Source organism: Schistocerca gregaria, chromosome 4 (genome assembly GCF_023897955.1).
Source record: "Schistocerca gregaria isolate iqSchGreg1 chromosome 4, iqSchGreg1.2, whole genome shotgun sequence".
NCBI classification, from domain to species: domain Eukaryota; kingdom Metazoa; phylum Arthropoda; class Insecta; order Orthoptera; family Acrididae; genus Schistocerca; species Schistocerca gregaria.
This window is the reverse complement of record NC_064923.1, coordinates 121,085,576-121,105,291: the sequence shown is the minus strand read 5'-3', so window position 1 is coordinate 121,105,291 and position 19,716 is coordinate 121,085,576. Positions and strand designations below refer to the sequence as shown.

The 19,716-nt window shown below is 42.0% G+C and overlaps 1 protein-coding gene across 1 annotated transcript in view; it reads left to right on the top strand.

The window, feature by feature from the left end:
• The first annotated feature begins 2,771 nt into the window (after positions 1 to 2,771).
• LOC126266591 (transmembrane protein 241-like) overlaps positions 2,772 to 19,716 on the top strand; it is a 57,679-nt gene continuing 40,734 nt past the window's right edge. Inside the window, exons 1-2 of the mRNA XM_049970903.1 lie at positions 2,772 to 2,994; positions 8,738 to 8,944. Coding sequence (XP_049826860.1) covers positions 2,839 to 2,994; positions 8,738 to 8,944 — 363 coding nt within the window. The 5' untranslated portion in view covers positions 2,772 to 2,838. The remainder of the gene's footprint in view (positions 2,995 to 8,737; positions 8,945 to 19,716) is intronic.

The following is a 19,716-nucleotide window of genomic DNA, read 5'->3' as shown; positions in this document are numbered from 1 at the left end:
ATTGTGAAAATATTCTCCCTGTAGGAGTTTAAACTCGCTCCCAAAGAGGCTTGTTTCCTAATATTTTATGTCATCAATGGTGAGGTCCCAACAGCTCCATCACCCCTGCTGTACTTCTCTTTTCTACATGCCAATTTTCTAATCGTTATAGCTTCTGTCTTTTTCTCGTAGTGTCCATCATTTTGTGTTTTCAATTCATAGCCATATGAGACACTCTCCGTTACCTTCTTTTTATAAAAATAAATTCATACATATTATAAATGTCCAACGATTGTAAACAGCTGTGTTGTGGCAGAAGTGATAAGCAGTTCAGCGACAAATATAGATGGAATTACGGCTGGGCAAATGATTCTCACATTCGAATGGGTTTGAGATTTCCCGATGCATTGCAGAGCTCGATACAGTATCAAACCTGCTCGAACATCCACGTGCCATTTGACTCAAGTGGCGCGAATGTGAGAAACTGTGACTAGCCACTATAGGTTATAGCTCTCATTAAATTTTGACAATTTCGTGAAACACATGAGGAAATAGCATGAAATCTTTCCATCTTACAGACTCTTGCTGTATTTGAAAAATTTTACAAGAGGGTTACTGTACAGTATTGGTATTTATAGATATACACACATTTATGCTACTTTTTAAGTAAAGGTGTTAGTCGAGGCGAAAATGTTGTCCTTCAGAAAATATCTCTTGATTCTTAACCAAGCATAAGTTTTTACTTGATTATGAGTGTAGAGTCTTGTACTGCAAAGAAGCAAAGGAGAGCATGTTGTTGTGGATGGCCCTCATCCTCTTTCTTCAACACAAAGCCGCATGTGGATTAACACAGTTCTTTATTTACATGAATATTTACTTAACTGGAATAGAGTCCATGTGCTCATGAGTAATAGTCCTCTTGCAGACAGTATCGGTAACCTTGCTATTACAAACTTTAGTCTCGCTGTAGTCACTGATCTGGTCGCTATGAACTGTTGTAGCCTGTGATGTGAACTGAGCTCACTCTGCGACTTTACTGACAGACACCATACTGGAAGAGTGAGATGAGTGGGGTCCTCCGGTCAGCGGCCTAAATACCTACCGTCGAGAGGGCGTTGGTGGGGTGTTGCTTCTCAGTGTGTATCTGGCGTCTCTCGTGATAGGACTCTTGATCCAGCGCCTACTATCGATCTTTGCCTTCATTTTTCCAACTAGTATGCTGGTGACAGCTTACACCAGGCAATGAGAGACTGTAATGATTTATGAAGTGCACTGCAAAGGAGAATTTCGATCCCTGTCCGCATACCAGTATTATGCTGTAATAATGGATAGAAACATTACTGACCTTAATCAGCTTGAAAACAAGATGGTAACATTCAGAGGAAAAAGGAAGAAAATTAAATGCCTAATCAACAAAATAAGTCATACAATGCTGACTATGATCATTATCACGAGAGAAAATTACAGTTGCAAGACTCGTCGTGGAGACAGTACCAACGGAGGTCACTAGATAGTGGGATGGACGAATGCTCGGGAACTGGACTGCATCGTGATTCTTATCTTTTATTTATTTGTTAGTTACATATTACCAGCACCCTAGAAGATACTGCAATCAGCACATCACAGTTCTACATCTACATCTATGCTCGGCAAACTGTCATGAGGTTCATGGCAGAAGCTGTTTCAGAGTGCCACATACATCGTGCAAACAGTAGCAACAGGAGTCGTTAGATCGAGGGCCGATCGGAAGATCGAATCCGAGGCTTACCGAAATGCGGTGTACACTGTTAGATCAGTGAGCCGTACTTAAAGGGGCATCCACGTGATGTGTTTCTTCTGTTCAACTTGGCGCACGCGCAGAAATTTCCAACAGCGCAACTGTGCATTCGCATGCGTAATTTCCTGAACATGGAGGCCGTGCGATTAGCGCATTGCTACCGACCTTCGGTGGGAATCTATGCGCTTTTTTTGCAGACGACAGGTAGGTGGGGCTAATGTGTGCTTCATCGTGTAGTATACTGAGGTTATGCTGTGAAGTTATTTACGTGCAAAAGTTATGTTGACTCCAAAAGAAGCACGCCTTAGGAGATTGCAGACAAAGAAAAGTCGTATGGAATGCCGCTTCTCAAGATTATTTCAATACATATTCGAGATGTAATGCGTTGAGCGTCAAGTATTAAATAAAAAGAGATAAAAAGTGTCTGATCATATTACTCTAAAGAATAAGTTACCGCAAGTTTCGAAGCGGGAAAACGGGGAAGAATAAGCGAGAAATTATCGAAAAGTGTATGAGAAAACAGAGGACGGATATTCATGCTATAGTGACGTTAGAGGCAACAACTGAGGAGTGTGACATCTGAACAAAAGAATGGTGTATGTGTAGCTCTTGGATTACTAGGAATTGAAATGAAGGACATCGCTGGAGCAAAAAATACAAAATTGGAAACCATAACCTGTCTTCTAGAGGAGGTTGACGCCTATGAAATTCAGAGTCCGAGGACAATCTACGTATAATCTTTCGTAATTAAAGTTGGGTAAACAGTCTTTCTATGAAATGATACAAATGGGCAATTCACATAACGACTAAGAACCCCCTTAAGTATATATCAAATTCAGGAACAAGTTTTGAAATGTGAAATAAATAGTTCAGACTTGTATAAAAGTCGTCGATTACTAGATAAAGAAATGTTGTAACACTATGCAGTTTCCCTAGCAGAAATTTAAAATCTCGCTGCGGCTATATTGGGAGTTGGACTATCGATCAATTTTAGAGTCGGAGTAAAATCGATAACATAACTATCGATATAGAGAGACGCGGAGTATTCAGCGTTGTAAACACGACAACACGTATTTGTTTTCATGTCCACCTGTCATGTGGAAGCAAGGTCTCATATGGCAAGAATGATGGAGCTTTATTGTGCATTAATTAAAAAAATGCACTGTGCGGAAAAAGTAGTTTACTCAGAGTTTGTAACTCATTCTTTTCTTTTCGTTTCCACAGTCTTTATAAACAAGGTGAGTACTGGTAAATACATGACATCACCACATGTGTTTTGCTTTGTTGGCATTCAGATAAGGCCTGATCTGAAGTAGAGCTGGATGGAAAACAAAATCTAACTATTATTTTACCCCTTGTTCCGGTGTTTGATGGCGGCAGTTTTAAATTAATGTCGAACAGTATGTCGACGCCACAAGCAGAAGATTGTCGACTCTAAGTCTTAATATGTATTCCATCAACGACCAAACACCAGTGATCAACAAATGTGCTACCTGGTTGTTAATTCATCCCTCGTGTTTCACAGATCCCATAGGAAAGAAGAAACTTCACAGGTGCTGAATGTGACAAAGTATGCAATCTCCAAGTGAAGCAGCTTATATGAACTGCATTGTTTCCCCTAGCTCAACTACTCCAAAAATTATAATCACTCCGCAGCTATCGATACCACGAAACGAACACATAAAACAACGAAAATTGGAATCGGACACTTCCCTTGACCTTAAAGATGCATACGTCTCACCACACCCACAAGCACATGAAGATTATACGTCAGCACACTGATCTGACTACCAATAAATAAAATGAAATAAAAGTTTAAATTTACAAACCATTCGCCTATATTCACACATTTCTGCCACACATACTCGTACAAATACGTTAGCTGTGTAGTTCTGTGATGCCCCTCAGAACAGCTTCCCTAATTGCAAGCCAGTAAAACCTTACAGCATGTGTACATGCTCCAAAATTCAAAATTGTTGGACTCCACCTGATGATTAACGATAAACTGCTGATAGTTTAGGCCATCTAACCTTCCGTTAGTGGTCTATCCGTCAAAATATGTCATACTTTCCTCCTCTAAATTCACTTTAATAACGTCTGGTGGAGTGGCAGCATGCCTGTCCTGAGCAACAGAAGACTAAAAACTTGAATGCTTGACATTGGCTTACACTTGCGATTTTTAATCTTCTGTAAACTAAGTTGAGGATGTTGTTCTACCTTATATTCAGACCACATCTTCAACCTCCAATAAATGCACAGAGAAATGAGAAAAATGTTCCTAAAACAAAATTCACTAATTTCTACGAATGCCCCCCTCAATTATTGTCAAAACCGAAGATTGGGGTACTACCCAACAGTTTTGACCAGTGACATCAAGGTTGCAGACACCTCTCTCTCAAACATATCTCATACGATGACTGTGACATCACTCACAACATCCCCTGAGACAGACATACAATACGTGAAATATTCTATTACAGAAATACAGTGGAATTATTGACACAACTGTGATAATTAGGAACTTTTGGCAGTGACATAATAAATTAAATATATGACACTTTTAATACTGAAAACGTACCAAAACAAGTATGAAAGCAGAAATGAAACAAACAAAATTCTCAGAAGAAAGAGGAAAAAGAGAGAGAGAGAAACGCGCACATACACACACACACATAGTGGTATCAGAGATTTCACTAGACCTATACAATTCCAATGAAGTCTGTGAGACCACAAAACGAAATTTTGCGCACAATACAAATGCTGAAAATGTAATCTCACTAGCACTGATAAAACTATGTTCTTCATACCTACCAATCTCAATCCAACACAATCGATTTAACAGCGCAAGCCAGAAATTCATAAAAGCTAGCATTGCTATTGAAATCGATATACAGGAAACACACAGTTACAAACACAACTCACATGTCATACACTAAGAATCAAACAACACTACAAAAAATACTCATTAACCTAAGCTGCCGATGCACAAATCTTTTCTGGCCAACCATCCACGCTAGCATGAACAGCCTAAGAAACATAACTATCCACAGGTGCTTCCCAAACTGACCACACCCTCCTTCCCCCCCCCCCCCCCCCTTTCCCCCTCCCACACCCTTCCCCAATTATTACACACACACACACACACACACACACACACACACACACACACACACACGTCATCTTCAGCCCTCCAACCTACACCATCTCCCCCAAACCACATCTTCTGCTCCAGGCTGTCCTCTGATAAATTTGCATCTTGTGGTAATTAATCTTCCCATTGCAGACTGAATGATGGTAAGTTTTTGAAAGTGGCAACCAGAGAACACACACATAAAGGTACTGAAATTTGCAAGCTTTTGGCGCCAGGAGCTCTTCCTCCTGGCAGGAGAATTGAAGGAGATGGACAAGGGGTGAAGGAAAAGGACTAATGAGGTTTAGGGAATCAGAAGAGTTCGGAAAGGTTGCCCGGAACGGTAGTGCACAGGAAACTTACTAGGTGGTGTGAAAACAAAAACTTGATTGTTGGGACTGTATCAGTTAAGATTTAAAAACCTCAGATCTTAAAAGTGGAATAAAGGGTAATGTGCAAGACAGAGATTACTGTCAACCATCTTAATTTACATTGTGGTAGAGGTGGGGAGGGATAAGGAAAAATAGACAATTTGGAAAATAAAAGATGTAGAATTGAAAGGGAATGAAGAACGGAATCATTCCTCTGATCAAAGAAATTATGTAAGTTAAGGCCAGGTGTTTAGTAAGAACCAAGGACTTCTTGTAACACCAGCTCTTGCCTGCAGAGCTCTTGAAGCTTAATTCTGCCACTGGCTTCAACATCAATACTGGTTCGACATGATGTGAAAGAATGAGCAAAAGAGTATGTAGGAAATAAATATTCAAAAAGAAAGTGCCATATGAGGAAGCAGTTTCTCCCAGAAACCATTTCTCAGAACTTCACAGGTGGTAACTGGCATTACAACACGTCTCGGTTCTCAGCACCCATCAGCCACCTAGTCTAATATTGTGTTATGTTATTCAGTCTCAGTATTTCCTCTCAGCACTCCCTTTTAGTTTTCTAACTCTTTTACTTTCTGACCTGTCCATTTTCCACAACCTATCTCTACTACATGCAATGCATTTAGCTTTTTGCTCTTATTAACTTGAGCATAATGTTTTGTCAGCAGTCCCTGTCTTGCACATTACCCTGTGTAACAGCTTTAAGCTCTTGCGTTTTTGCTTTTTGTCTGGTGCAGTCCGCAATAATCAGTATTTCCTTCTCAACCCATCTGGTAAGCCTCTCCTAACCCTTGGGTGACTTTCCCAAATTTCTCTAATGTCCTTACCCTCACCAATCCTTTTCCTCCACCCTTCTTTCTTCTCCTTCAAACCTTCTTCCCGGAGGAGGAACCACTGGCTCTGAAAGTTTGCAAATTTCAATACCTTTGTGTTTGTGTTCTCCTGCTGCCACTTGGCAAGCAAACTTTTTAGCAATCTAATTACATAAAAATTTATTATTTTTTGTAGAGATATTAAAGTTTTGAATTGTTTTTGTATAAAAAGTCAACGTGTCCTTGCTGCAAACTTTGTTTTAGACACCCAGGAAATTTAATTATGAACGTTCTATTTAGGTGACCAAAAGAAGTCCAGGTCACTTTTACTCTTCTGTTTATTTCTTCTGCAGCTCATCCAGTGGTTCTCTTCAACATCCCCAAATGCAAGAACTCCTCAACTGATTCTGTAGCATCTTTGTTAATTTCTGTGTTTATTATTTAAAGACTGAAACTTTCCTCTAGGACTGCTGAGAATAATTTTGGTGATACAAATGCTGGGTGCATGTCTAATCTGTCAGTGTTAAGTTTTTCAATATCCTTACATAGTGAAACTGAAGCTGCAGCATTGATGTAGCTATTATTCAGCATAGCAACATAAATAGATGTAGTACCTTGTATGTCAAGGACTGGCAAAACAGCTTTTATTGGAGGTGAATCAGTAGTAGCAATCTCGAAATCTAAGAATTTTACCAAAGTGATAGTTTGATAACTGTAGCCTTGTCTGTCTCCTTTTCTGCAAAGTACTCGAATTACAACGTTTTTCTATCCACGCGAAGTAGTTTTCCTATGCAGAGATGCAGCAGTTAATTTTGCAGGGTTCTTTTTCAGTTAGCATCCCTCCAGGTTCACTCATTTCTGTTGTAACACCATTATCTCCAGCCATATTTTTTTTCATTCTTCAAATGGAAGAATGTGCCAAAAACAAAATTTGTTGTTCTCGGCAAATTCTGCTAGCATATGATCTCAGTCAATTCTGAAGTTTCCTCCTGATGGATAATTGTTCTCTTATTTGTCCTAATTTCACGTTAAATACACACATTATTAGCTTTTACTTTATTTACTGTCATTTATCAATTTTTGTTTCTGTTTATGGAAATCTTCTACATCATCATAATTTTAGGATGTTAGTTTGTGGCTTTCCTCTCCCCTGACATTTTCTCCATCCTGGAAACATTTTGTAAACCTTATGCTTATTTTTCCTTGTAGAAGAAATATACTGTAGAACTACACTACTGGCCATTAAAATTGCTACACCATGAAGATGACATGCTACAGAGCGAAATATAACCGACAGGAAGAAGATGCTGTGATATACAAATGATTAGCTTTACAGAGCATTCACACAAGGTTGGCACCGGTGGCGACACCTACAACGTGCTGACATGAGGAAAGTTTCCAACCGATTTCTTATACACAAACAGCAGTTGACCGGTATTGCCTGGTGAAATGTTGTTGTGATGCCTCGTGTAAGGAGGAGAATTGCGTACCATCATGTTTCCAACTTTGATAAAGGTCGGATTGTAGCCTATCACAATTACAGTTTATCGTATCGCGACATTGCTGCTCGCGCTGGTCGAGATCCAATGACAGTTAGCAGAATATGTAATTGAAGGGTTCAGGTGTCCACATGGCTGTAATGGATTGTGCAGCCATGTCTCGATCCCTAAGTCAACAGATGGGGATGTTTGCAAGACAACAACCATCTGCACGAACAGTTAGACGATGATTGCAGCAGCATGGACTATCAGCTCGGAGACTGTGGCTGCGGTTACCCTTGACGCTGCATCACAGACAGGAGCACCTACGATGATGTACTCAATGACGAACCTGGGAGCACGAATGGCAGAAGTCGTTTTTTCAGATGAATCCAGGTTCTGTTTACAGCATCATGATGGTCGCATCCATGTTTGATGACATCGTGGTGAACGCATATTGGAAGCGTGTATTCGCCATTGCCATACTGGCATATCACCTGGCTTGATGGTATGGGGTGCCATTGGTTACACAACTCGGTCACCTCTTGTTCGCATTGACCTCACATTGAACAGTGGACGTTACATTTCAGATGTGTTACGACCCGTGGCTCTACCCTTCATTTGATCCCTGCGAAACCCTACATTTCAGCAGGATAATGCATGACCGCATGTTGCAGGTCCTGTACGGGCCTTTCTGGATACAGAAAATGTTTGACTGTTGCCCTGGCCAGCACATTCACCAGATCTCTCACCAATTGAAAACGTCTGGTCAATGGTGGCCGAGTAACTGGCTCATCACAAAACGCCAGTCACTACTCCTGATGAACTGTGGTATTGTGTTGAAGCTGCATGGGCAGCTGTACCTGTACACGCCATCCAAGCTCTGTTTGACTCAATGTCGAGATGTATCAAGGCCATTATTATGGCCAGAGGTAGTTGTTCTGGGTACTGATTTCTCAGGATCTATTCACCCAAATTGCGTGAAAACTTATTCACGTGTCTGTTCTAGTATAATATATTTGTCCAATGAATACACGTTTATCATCTGCATTTCTTCTTGGTGTAGCAATTTTAATGGCCAGTAGTGTATTTTGCAGTAGCTCTGCTTACATTCCATTTGTGTAACACTGAATTGCATCGTTTGTACCACGTTTAACACAAACCCTCTTCTTTTTCAGTATGTTCTCTCTGTTTTAAGTTTCACATACCCCACAGTGTTCCAAGCTTGGCAAACTTTAGTGGGAGCAGTCATTTTTAAATACTTGAATGCAAAGAAAATGCTCGATGTTGTTCCGTTGGATAGATCAGCAGCTTTGCAGCTGCTGCCACACTGCGTCTTCTTTGTTGGTGGTATTGTTGCTGGATCGAAAGCATTATCAAAACTGGTAAGTATAATTTTTAAATTTGGCTTTGAGCTATGCTTAAAATTAATTTTTAAATCATAAAACTTTTATGAATCATCATCTTAAACTGCCAGTCGTATGAATTTTTTGCAGTCACTTTTGAGAGTAATAGTTCCTAAAGTGCGGTTCATGATCTACACAATCTGTAGACGTTTCTGCTTTCATTTTCTTTAGTAGTTGTCAACTTCATCCTTTAGAGCCTTTTTTAATGAGAGAATGATATCCCTCAACACTCCATGTTAAGTGTGACTTTCTGTACCGTAGTGGTCAACGTGATAATGCACATATTTAGTTATTATGTTAAAGCATATTATGCACTTCATCAGTGGTAGTTTTATAGTTTTTTGCCCCTCTTACCTCCTTTAAGTGATAACTTTTATGTTTCAAATAGTTATTAAGAAGCAGGTAGAATGGACAGGGGCCACTAGCTTTAAATTCCTCAAGGGAAGACTTATGTTTACCTTAAGCATGTTTTTACCAACGTAAAATTCAGGTGAGGGACCCAGTTATTAATGTAACTCCTGTGAGGAGATTTTAATTTTAAGACATTGATTGTATATCTGGATTTCTCAGTGACATGGTGTCTTGTGTAAGAATTGAAAGCAAGCTTATTGGAAGCTTTTAATGTCTTGAAATGCTTCGGTTGTAGGTCTTGGATAGCAAATGTAACATACTTATTACGCCAGTGGAAGACTTTAAGAAGTTATTCTTGAGACCATTTGGCAGTTACTTTTGATATCTATAGGATTAATTTCTTTGTAAACTCTTTCAGATTTCAGGAGACCACTCATTGAAAACCAGAAGTGTTGAGTTGTAGATAGGCACACACAAAGGAAAGAAAACTTGTTAGCTTTCAGAGTTATCCTTTGATGAGCTACCACACTCACACACAGACACTCTGCCTCTCACCTCTCTGCCCCTACATTTGCCGCAGGGGCTAACAGTCCCAATGCTTTGTTTCTCAGCATGTGGACTGGTTGTGTCGGGACATTGAGGCCAGGACGGTTATGGGAGCAGAGGATGTGTTGTAAGGATAACTCCCATCTGCGTAGTACAGAGAAGCTGGTATTGTTGGGAAGGATCCAGATGACCCATGTTGTGAAGCAGCCATTGAAATTGAGCATGTTGTGCCCAGTTACATGGTGTGCCACAGCATGGTCAATTTTGTCCTTGGCACTAGTGTAGTAGTAGCAGCCATTCATCCTGGTAGACAGCTGACTGGTGGTCACACCGACATGAAAACCTGTGTAGTATTTGCAGCAAAGTTGGTATATGACGTGTCTGCTTTCTCGGCCAGCCGCTGGTAGAGTAGGATAAGCCTATGACAAGACTGGAGTAGGAGGTTCTGGGTGATTGAATCGGGCAGGTCTTGCTCCTTGGTCTGCCACAGGGATGCGATACCTATGTTAACAATGGGAATGGGAGTTGCGTGTGGATGGACTAGGATGATGTGTTGGTTTCAGAACACCATTTTAGGAGAGAAGGGAAATATCTTGTGTGGGATATCCCTCATTTCAGGGCAGAATGAGTGATAAACAAAGACCTGGTGAAAGATATGGTTCATATGTTCCAGTCCAGGGACTTGGACTTGGGTGACGAGTGGCATGTTGGTTGCTGTTCTACATACCATCCATCAATAGGATCACAGTCTTAACAATTTCCAGCAACTAACCACTAAATTTAACCACCAAAACCACTCAGTCCTCCTCCCACATTGCTCCTGTCAGAATTTTAAATCTTTCGTTTTTCCCCGTACGTGATGATAACTTGAGTACAGCAAAATATGCTGACACCACAAAACTATCCTGTTGCTCCCAGCGCAATTTCTTCCACCCTTTTCACTCCCTGAACCCAGGCTATGTTATCGAGTTCCCCTTATAACAACCCATCGCTTTCAGTCATCCATTTCCTGTATAATTTCCTGTTTCCTGAACACCATCCCTACCCTAATGGGCCATTGCTCTATCTGCAAGAGTTCAGAAAGGTATCCTTTTCCCTGGATAAAACCAAGTATCATATCCTGTTTCTTAAATGTTGTCTAAACCATGGAATCCGCCCACGCAGTGGTCTAACCATGAAAATCCTCTTCTCTGGATCTCATCCCTCCTTTCACACCCACCTTCACATTTTCAGATTCCACCAGTCCCTATTCCACACAAACCTGGTACTGCAGAAACCTGTCTCCATGCCACAGGCAGCCCAGAACCACTTCTACTACCTCCTCAAGATAATATCATTACATTACTATCTCTACATACACATCATCTCTGAAATAAGAACTGTTGCACTCCAACACATGGAAGAGCATTCCACACACCACCTCCATTCATTTTCCAACCTGTTGACACCCTGCTCCTGCCTTCAGGCACCACTATCCATCCACACCCACCCTACTCACAGTGAAACCCAGCGTCAACCCCTCATAGCACCCGGATCCTGCGTCACTGATAACCCCACTTTACCACATCCTGCAAATCTACCTCTTAACACCCCACAGAACTCAGAACTCGAGCAAACCCATAACACTGTTATTAACTTTTCCGCCAAAAACCACAGTTCCACAGGAATTTCAGTTTAATCCAAAGGCCTCACTACAGCCCTACAACCAAGTTGAACCATGTTGGACTTGCCAAAGACCTACTCACTCTTTCCCAATCACTGTAATGGAAACACTACTTTGCCACCAATCCCTCAAACCAAAGCCCTCCTAATCCCAACATTGAACTTGACCTCTCCCATTTCAAACCACCATCCAACTGTGATGCTCCTTTCCCCCAACTTCTCTACCTAGAAGCTCTGGCAAGAGTGATGATGTCCCAGAAGCCCTACATAACTTCCAGTCCCTACTATCCATCACCATCCTCAGCCCACCATCATCCCGTAAACCCATCTTTTATATGCTCTCCAAAATCCACAAACCCAACTATCTTGGGCATCCCATTGTAGCTGACCATTGTGCTCCCACTGAAAGAATTTCTGCTCTTGTTGAGCAACACCTCCAACCAACTGCCAGGAACCTAATCTCGCATCTCAAAGATCCTGACCACTTTCTTGACTGACTTTCCACTAGCGCCATCCCTTTCCCTCCTGGATCCCTGCTTATCACTGTTAATGCTTACCCCCCCCCCCCCCCCCTCCATTCCCCCATTCCCTTCCAAGATTCCAGCTCCAGATTTGCAGATCCACCTTAAATCTCTCTTTGTCTGGAAATGGAATGACATCTGGTGCACTACTGCTCATAGTAATAAACTCCTCACAGTCAAGGAGTCTACTGCAGTTTGACGCTCTTCTTTCTGCTCCTCTCTGAAGGACTCACCTGTTTTATGCTGCCTATGCACTGGTCATACCAGGCTCACCCATTGTTTCTTTCTGCGTAATGAACCACCCCCACCATGTGGTCATGGAGCCAGACTGATGGTGTCCCACTTATTGGTGGAATGTCCCCTTCTTTGGACCTTTGTGCTAATTATAGTCTTCTCAATTCCTTAATTTTAATATCAGCAGACATCTCACTGATGGTTGAACTGGTCCTCAAACCTCTCCGCATGTCATCTCAGTCTGGACCCCCTTGACCACTCCCCTATGGAAAAACTGCCCTTTTTTCTAGTTTGGTCTCACCTTTTATGACTTTTACTGTGTATGTTTTAACTTCATTATTTTACAGTTTGACTCCCTTGACTGGATTCATCCACTTTTAGCGGACCCTCTTTTTTTCTGTGAGTAACTTCAGAATTGTGAGACTGATGACCTCGCTGTTTGGTCCTATAAATCCTCTCAATTAGTCAGTCGGTCAGTCACTGTTAATGCTGCATCCCTATTTATAAACATCTCTTATGCTTATATACCAACATCCCTTATGCTTATGGCCTTGCTACTTTCGAACACTACTTCTCTCACCATCCTTCAGCCTCCAAACCCACCACCTCAATCCTTATACATCTTACCATATATATCCTTTCCTTTGAAGGGAAGTTATGCAAACAAATCCGTGGTACAGCCATTGGCATCTGCATTTGACATTCATAAGTCAACCTGTGTATGAGCCCTCTAATGGAAACCTTCGAAGTCTCCCAAAACTGCCAAACCCTAGCTGATTCAGTTTCATTGATGATATCTTTACAGCCTGGACTTGGGGCCAAGACAACCCATTGCATTCCTTCACAATCTCAATAATTTCTCTCCCATTCACTTCAACTGGTCTGCTTCTACCCTATATGCTGTCTTCCTGGACGCTGGAATCCATCTCTCTGATGGCTCCAAGCACACCTCTGTCCACACTAAATCCACTAGCTGCTGTCAGTACCTACATTTTGACATCTGGCATGCTTTCCACACTAAAAACTCACTCCCATGTAGCTCTTTCACTCTTGAATGACGTATCTACAGTGTGCCATGACAAGAACCCCCTTGCCCCATATGTTGAAAATCTCACAAAGGCCTTCATAGACAAGCAGACACCCCCCCCCCTCCCTCCAAAACCTAGTCCATAAACAGATTTCCCATGCCATATCCTCCAACCACACCAAGAATCAGCTAAAAAGTAGTGTTCCCTTTGCTTTGTCACCCAATAGCATCCTGTACTGGAACAACTAAACCATATCTCTGCCAGGGCTTTGCTTGTCCCTCATCCTGCCTTGAAATGAGAGAGATCATATCCAAGATCTTTCCCACCCTTACTAAAGTTGTATTCCATCACCCAACAAACCTGTACTATGTCCTAGACCTTCCCTATGTTACTCCCATTACCAAATCCTTGATGCAGGGATCATATCCCTGTGGCAGACGAAGATGAAATACCTGCTCGATTGACCCACCGGGCACCCCTACTCCAGTCCTGTGACAAACTTATCCTACCACATCAGTGGGCAGGCCACCTGTGAAAGAAGCCACATCATATACCAAATCTGTTGCAAATAATGCACAGCTTTTCATGTCAGTATGACTGTTCACTAGCTGTCCACCAGGATGAATGGCCTCTGCCAGCCTGTTGCCCAGAACAGAGTTGACCACTTGGTGGGACAACATACAGCTGGGCAAAAAATGCTAGTTTCAGTAGCTGCTTCACAGCCCGGACCATTTGGATCTGTCCCTCCACCACCAGCTTCTCTGTACTATGCGGATGGGAGTTATCGTTACAACACATCCTCCGCTCCCGTAGTCGCCCTGGCCTTAATCTTCAGTAACCCACTGTCACCACATCCTCTGATCACCTTCAGTGTCCATTGCTCCCCATTGGTCACTACAATTGTATGTTAAATGCATAACGCATATACTTGCCAAAGCTCCCTCCTGCACTCCTAGCAGGCAAACCAGCTGCCTTCCTCTGAGCTGCTAGCCACCCACACCCAACCCTTCTCTCTGCTTCCTGCCTCTCTCTGCCTCCTGCCTCTCTCTTCCTCTTCCCACCCCAGCTGACACTAGCCCCTCGACAACTTGTCCATCTACCAAAAAACAAAGCATTATTTTTTGTGTGCGCCTGTTGACAAAACAATGCTTCTGCTTTTCAGGTGAGTAGCCTCCTTTAATCCAAAAGTGTTTACACTGTACAAGACCTTTCCTACAACAGTTAATTTCTTTGCCAAGGGATGCATTAATTTCCCAACTTGGGTCCATTGGCAGACCACAGTAAATTGAGATTTACATGAATATAGAAATACAGTACTCGAACAGGATTTTTGCACTGCCCTGAGGTTAACTACACAGAAGATCTTAAGTGAAAGATTTCCCTTGACTGCTTTATTGTTTCCTGTGCCTCTTATCTTCAAGAGAGACCTGCCATCTGAATTCACTGTTATCTACACTGAACTGCTTTCAATCTCGAAGGCTTGGATGAAAAGGGGGACTGACAGTGTTGTGCTCATCTGTTCTATCTTTCTGGATGGTCTTCAAACAATTCTCTTCCTATGTTTAGCCTTCGTAAAAAGTTAGGGGAAGGAATTTATATATCTGGGTACTTTCGTGAAGAGGTGTTGGCATGGCTTGGAATGGACAAGTGATTCTGTGCCTGAGATGTATATGGGTGCAGCAGAAAGCAGCTGCCAGCTGCCTTTGGATATAAAGCCGTTTACTGTTTAGTATTTACAGTCATTCTGTACTGTTGCCCATGGGTGTTCATTTCTGAGACCTCAGCGAGTTTGCCAAATACACCGCTGCAGCACCTCCTGGCACAGTGTCCTTGTAGTGCCATCATTGTCAGCAGTATTGCTTACCGACTGACTGCTGATACAGCCTCAGCTGTATGTAAATGTCCCGTTTACCTGAGCTCATAGGGGGCTCAGCTGCAATGCATGTTGTTGTCCCAGTCTCGGCCAAGTGACTACAGGGCTACACAGTATCCAGTGCCGTGAACTCTGTCCTGAAGAATGGATAGATTCAGCTGGCTGCATCAGGTACCATCAATACAGGGCTGCAGAGACTGTCGTTCAGGCCCTGGAACACATAAGGGTGGCTGGATCCTAATGATTAGACCCACATTGGTGGCAGAGTACATGACTGCAAAGAGCCTGGGCAGTTAGATAGTAGTTCAAGGTTCGAGGCCCGGTGACAGTGTTGGAAGCTGTGTCATAGGTATGTTGTCTTCATGGCAGCACCCTGCACAGGGTTGGTGTCATAACATCATACAGCTGTTTGATGTCGACTGACCAGCTATGGGGGGTAGAGCACAAACATTGTTGTTCGGAGGTGATCCCGCAGATGAAGTAGCACTGCCACATCCTTCTGTCATGTGGAAGCTTTTTGCTTCTGGAAGTAAACCAGTTTTGTGACATATTACAAGTTCGTAATCAGGGGCGAATTACGTAGTTTCACCTGTGTGCTTCGGTAATTAGGTTTTTGAATCTCTGTGTATTAATTTAATTAATTAGACATAGTTCTTGTGTTTTCAACAGGGTCCACAGTAGAGTTGCGCAGCACGTGCCTATAGTCTGTTTATCTGCATAGTTTAGTTTTCCATGAACTTTAGTATGGGCGGGAACTGCAATTGTTGTGTGTGTGTGTGGACGTGAGCCGAGTTAGTTGCACTTCGCTCTCACTTTCAGGCTGTGATGACTTTGATTACACAGCTTGAGGCTGCAGTTTATGGGCACCACTGTTGTGAGCCAGCCGTGGGGCGTGGGGATACAACGGACATCCAGCATGTCCGAGTCCTCCAGTCAGTCCTCACCGGTGGCCAGCTCAGTTACTGCTTGCACTGAGGTTGACCCCTGACGTATGGTTGAGTGGAAGGTTGGCCCAGGCTGTAGCAGGTGGCGAAAGTCTTCCCAGGCAGTCACACACAAATTCTCCCCGGTTTGTCTGACAAATTGGTTCAAGGTACTGTCTGTGTCTGACACTGTCACTGAGCCAGATGCTGTCGCATGTCCTGTTTCAGAGGAAACCTCTCAGCCTGTGAGATCCAGACAATCACAGAGGGTGGGATTGTTGCTAGTTGGGAGCTCCAATGTTAGGCGCATTACGGGGCTCCTTAGGGACATGGCTGCCAAGAAGTGAAAGAAAACCAATGTGCGCTCCATTTGCATACCAGAACCGGTCCTCCTGGGTGCCATGAAGAGCACAGTGTGCAGCCAACTGCTCACTTCAGTACCAATGATATATGTCACTTTGGATCAGAAGAGATTCTCTCTAGTTTTGAGCAGCTAACAGAAATGGTAAAGGATGCCAGTATTGCTTGCAAGATGAAAGCAGAGCTGACCATTTGCAGCATAGTTGACAGGACCGATTGCACACCTTTGGTACAGAGCTAAGTGGAGGGTCTGAATCAGAGGCTCATACAATTCTGTGACTGTGCAGGCTGCAGAATCCTTGACTTGTGCCAAGGGGTGGTTGGGTTTTGGGTTCCGCTGAATAGGTAAGGTATCCACTATACACAGGAGGCAGCTACGCGGGTAGCAGGGGCTGTTTTGTGTTGACTGGGCAGTTTTTTTAGATTAAAGGGTCTCGGGGAAAAAGCAAGAAGGGCTTCCATCACAAAGGGTGCAGGCCGAACACAGGAAGAATGTAGATACAGGAACCAATGCTATAACAGTTGTAAATTGCTGTAGCTGTGTTGGGAAAGTACCAGAGCTGCAAGTGCTGATAGAAAGCACTGATGCTCAAATCATTATAGGCAGTGAAAAGCAAGATATAAGCTCAGCTGAAATTTTTGCGAAGAACCGAATGGTGTTCCAAAAGGATAGGTTAAACACAGTTGGTGGTCATGTGTTTGTTGCTGTTACAAGGAGTTTATCTTGTCGTGAAATTGAAATAGATAGTTACTGTGTGTTAGTATGGGCAGAGGTCATTGTTGGCAACCAGAATAAAATAATAATTGGATCCGTTTACTGACCTCCCAATTCAGCTGAAAGGTTCGAGGAATATGATTATAGTTGCTGGTGACTTTAATTTACCCTCTATATGTTGCCAAAAATATCTGTTTAATTCCAGAGGTGCACATAAAACATCATTAGAAATTATGCCAAGTGCATTTTCTGAAAAATTATTTCAAGCATTTTGTTCATGAGCCCCTGACCTCTTAGCCACAAATAATCCTGAGTTAATAACGAGCATCAAAATGGATACAGGGATTAGTGAACACAGGGTTGTCGTAGTGAGACTGAATATTGTAACTCCCAAATCCTCCAAAATCCTCCAAAAATAAACGAAAAATACACAAGGTGCACAACATTGCTTCTGTCATTTGCCGATATGTGGTGACAATGGTAAGTAGCGGTTGAAAGAAACAGATTGCAGACATCAGGTAGTTAGTTTGGACCTCGGTCAACATAACCTCGTTCAAACATTAGTCGATTTGTGTATGCTTCATAAAGTTGTTCTTGATTGAAAATGTCAGTTTACAGGCCTAATTCTCGTCGTTTGTGGGAGGTGTTACTGTTTTGTTTCAGTATGAAGAAGTACGTATGGTAACGATGCTATTAGTGAGTTTCAATGCTTCAAGAATGGTGATTATAACATCATAGACTGACATAGTGGTGGAAGAGAGAATGTTATTGAAGGTGCAGAATTGGAGACATTGCTGAGTGAAGACTTACGCCAAACTCAAGAAGAATTGGCACGATGCTATGGGCATGACTCAGAAAGAAGGAACTTAGGTCCCGTGTGAGCTGAAACCAAGCGACATTGAATGGCATTTGTGTGTTTGTGAACAGTTGCTTCAGAGGCAAAAACGGAAGGGATTTCTGCATCGCATTGTGACCAGGGATGAAAAATGGGTTCATTACGATAACCCTTAATGCAAAAAAACATGGAGATACCTCGGCCATGCTTCTACATCGATGGCCAAACCAAATATTCCTGGCTCCAAGAACATGCTCTGCATTTGGTGGGACCAACTCAGTGTCGTGTACTATGAGGGGTTAAAACCAAGTGAAACAATCACAGGTGCTCGTTATCGAATGCAAGTAATGCATTTGAGCAGAGCATTAAAAGACAAATACCGACAATACAGTAAGAGGCACAGTTAAGTGATTTTACAGCACGACAACGCTCAACCTTATGTTGCAAAAGAGGTCAAAATGTACTTGGAAATGTTAAAATGGGAAGTCCTACCCTACCCACCATAGTCTCCAGACATTGATCCCTCCTACTATCACCTGTTTAGATCAATGGCGCATGGCCTGGCTGACCAGCACTTCCGATCTCATGAAGAAGTCACAAATTGGACCGATTCATGGATCACTTCAAAAGATGAACAATATTTTCGACATGGCACTCATACACTGCCCAAGAAATGGGAGAAAGTAGTGGCCAGTGATGGAAAATACTTTGAATGATACATGTGTAAACAATTTGTTTCATTAAAGCCTTAAATGTTGGGGAAAAAATGGCAGAAGCAAAGTTGTACACCTTATACCTATTAGAAACAGCATATAAAAACTCACTTGATGCCTTCCTGAGAGACAATCTCCACTTCTTGCATTTGTTTAAATGTGGCATGCTTTTTCTGTTTTTTTTTTTCTGCAAAAGTATTCTGACCTGTTTTGTATACTATGGGGGATCAGCTCCATCATTTGTTAATTTATTTGATATAAATCTCTCAATTGCTGTCAATACTATTTCTTTGATTTCAAGTCACATCTCATCTGAACTTACGTTGTTAAATTGGAGGGAGTGAAGATTTTCTCTCAGGAAGGTGTCAAGCGAATTTTTATCTGCTTTTTTGAATAGATATATTTTTCATTTATATTTTTCTTTTATATTTTTCTTTTAATTTTGGTGGGTTTAGGAGTTACAGAATTCAGTCTCACTGTGACACCCTTGTGTTCACTAATCCCTGTATCCATTTTGATACATGTTATTAGCTTGGGATTATTTGTTGCTTAGGCGTCAAGTTTGTTTTCACAACCGTTTACTATTCGAGTGGCCTCATGAATTAATTGCTGGAAATAATTTTCAGAGAACATGTTTAGCACAATGTCAGATGATATTTTATGCGTACCTCCAGATTTAAACATTTATTTTCATGAATATATCAAGGGTAGTTTGAAGTCACCAGGAACTATAATTGTATGAGTCGGGTATGTGATTGAAATAGACTCAATTGTTTCAACAATTGTACCACCTGAGTTAAGATGTTGGTAAAAGGATCCAATTATTATTTTATTCCAGTTGCCAATAACTTCCAGAATACAAGCTCACAGCTCAACGTTAATCCACAAAGAACAGTATGTAATATTTATCCCATAACTATACACTAATAACAAGAAACGGAGGATAGAGAAACATAAAAAGCATTAACCAAAGTGTAACCACCCCACCCC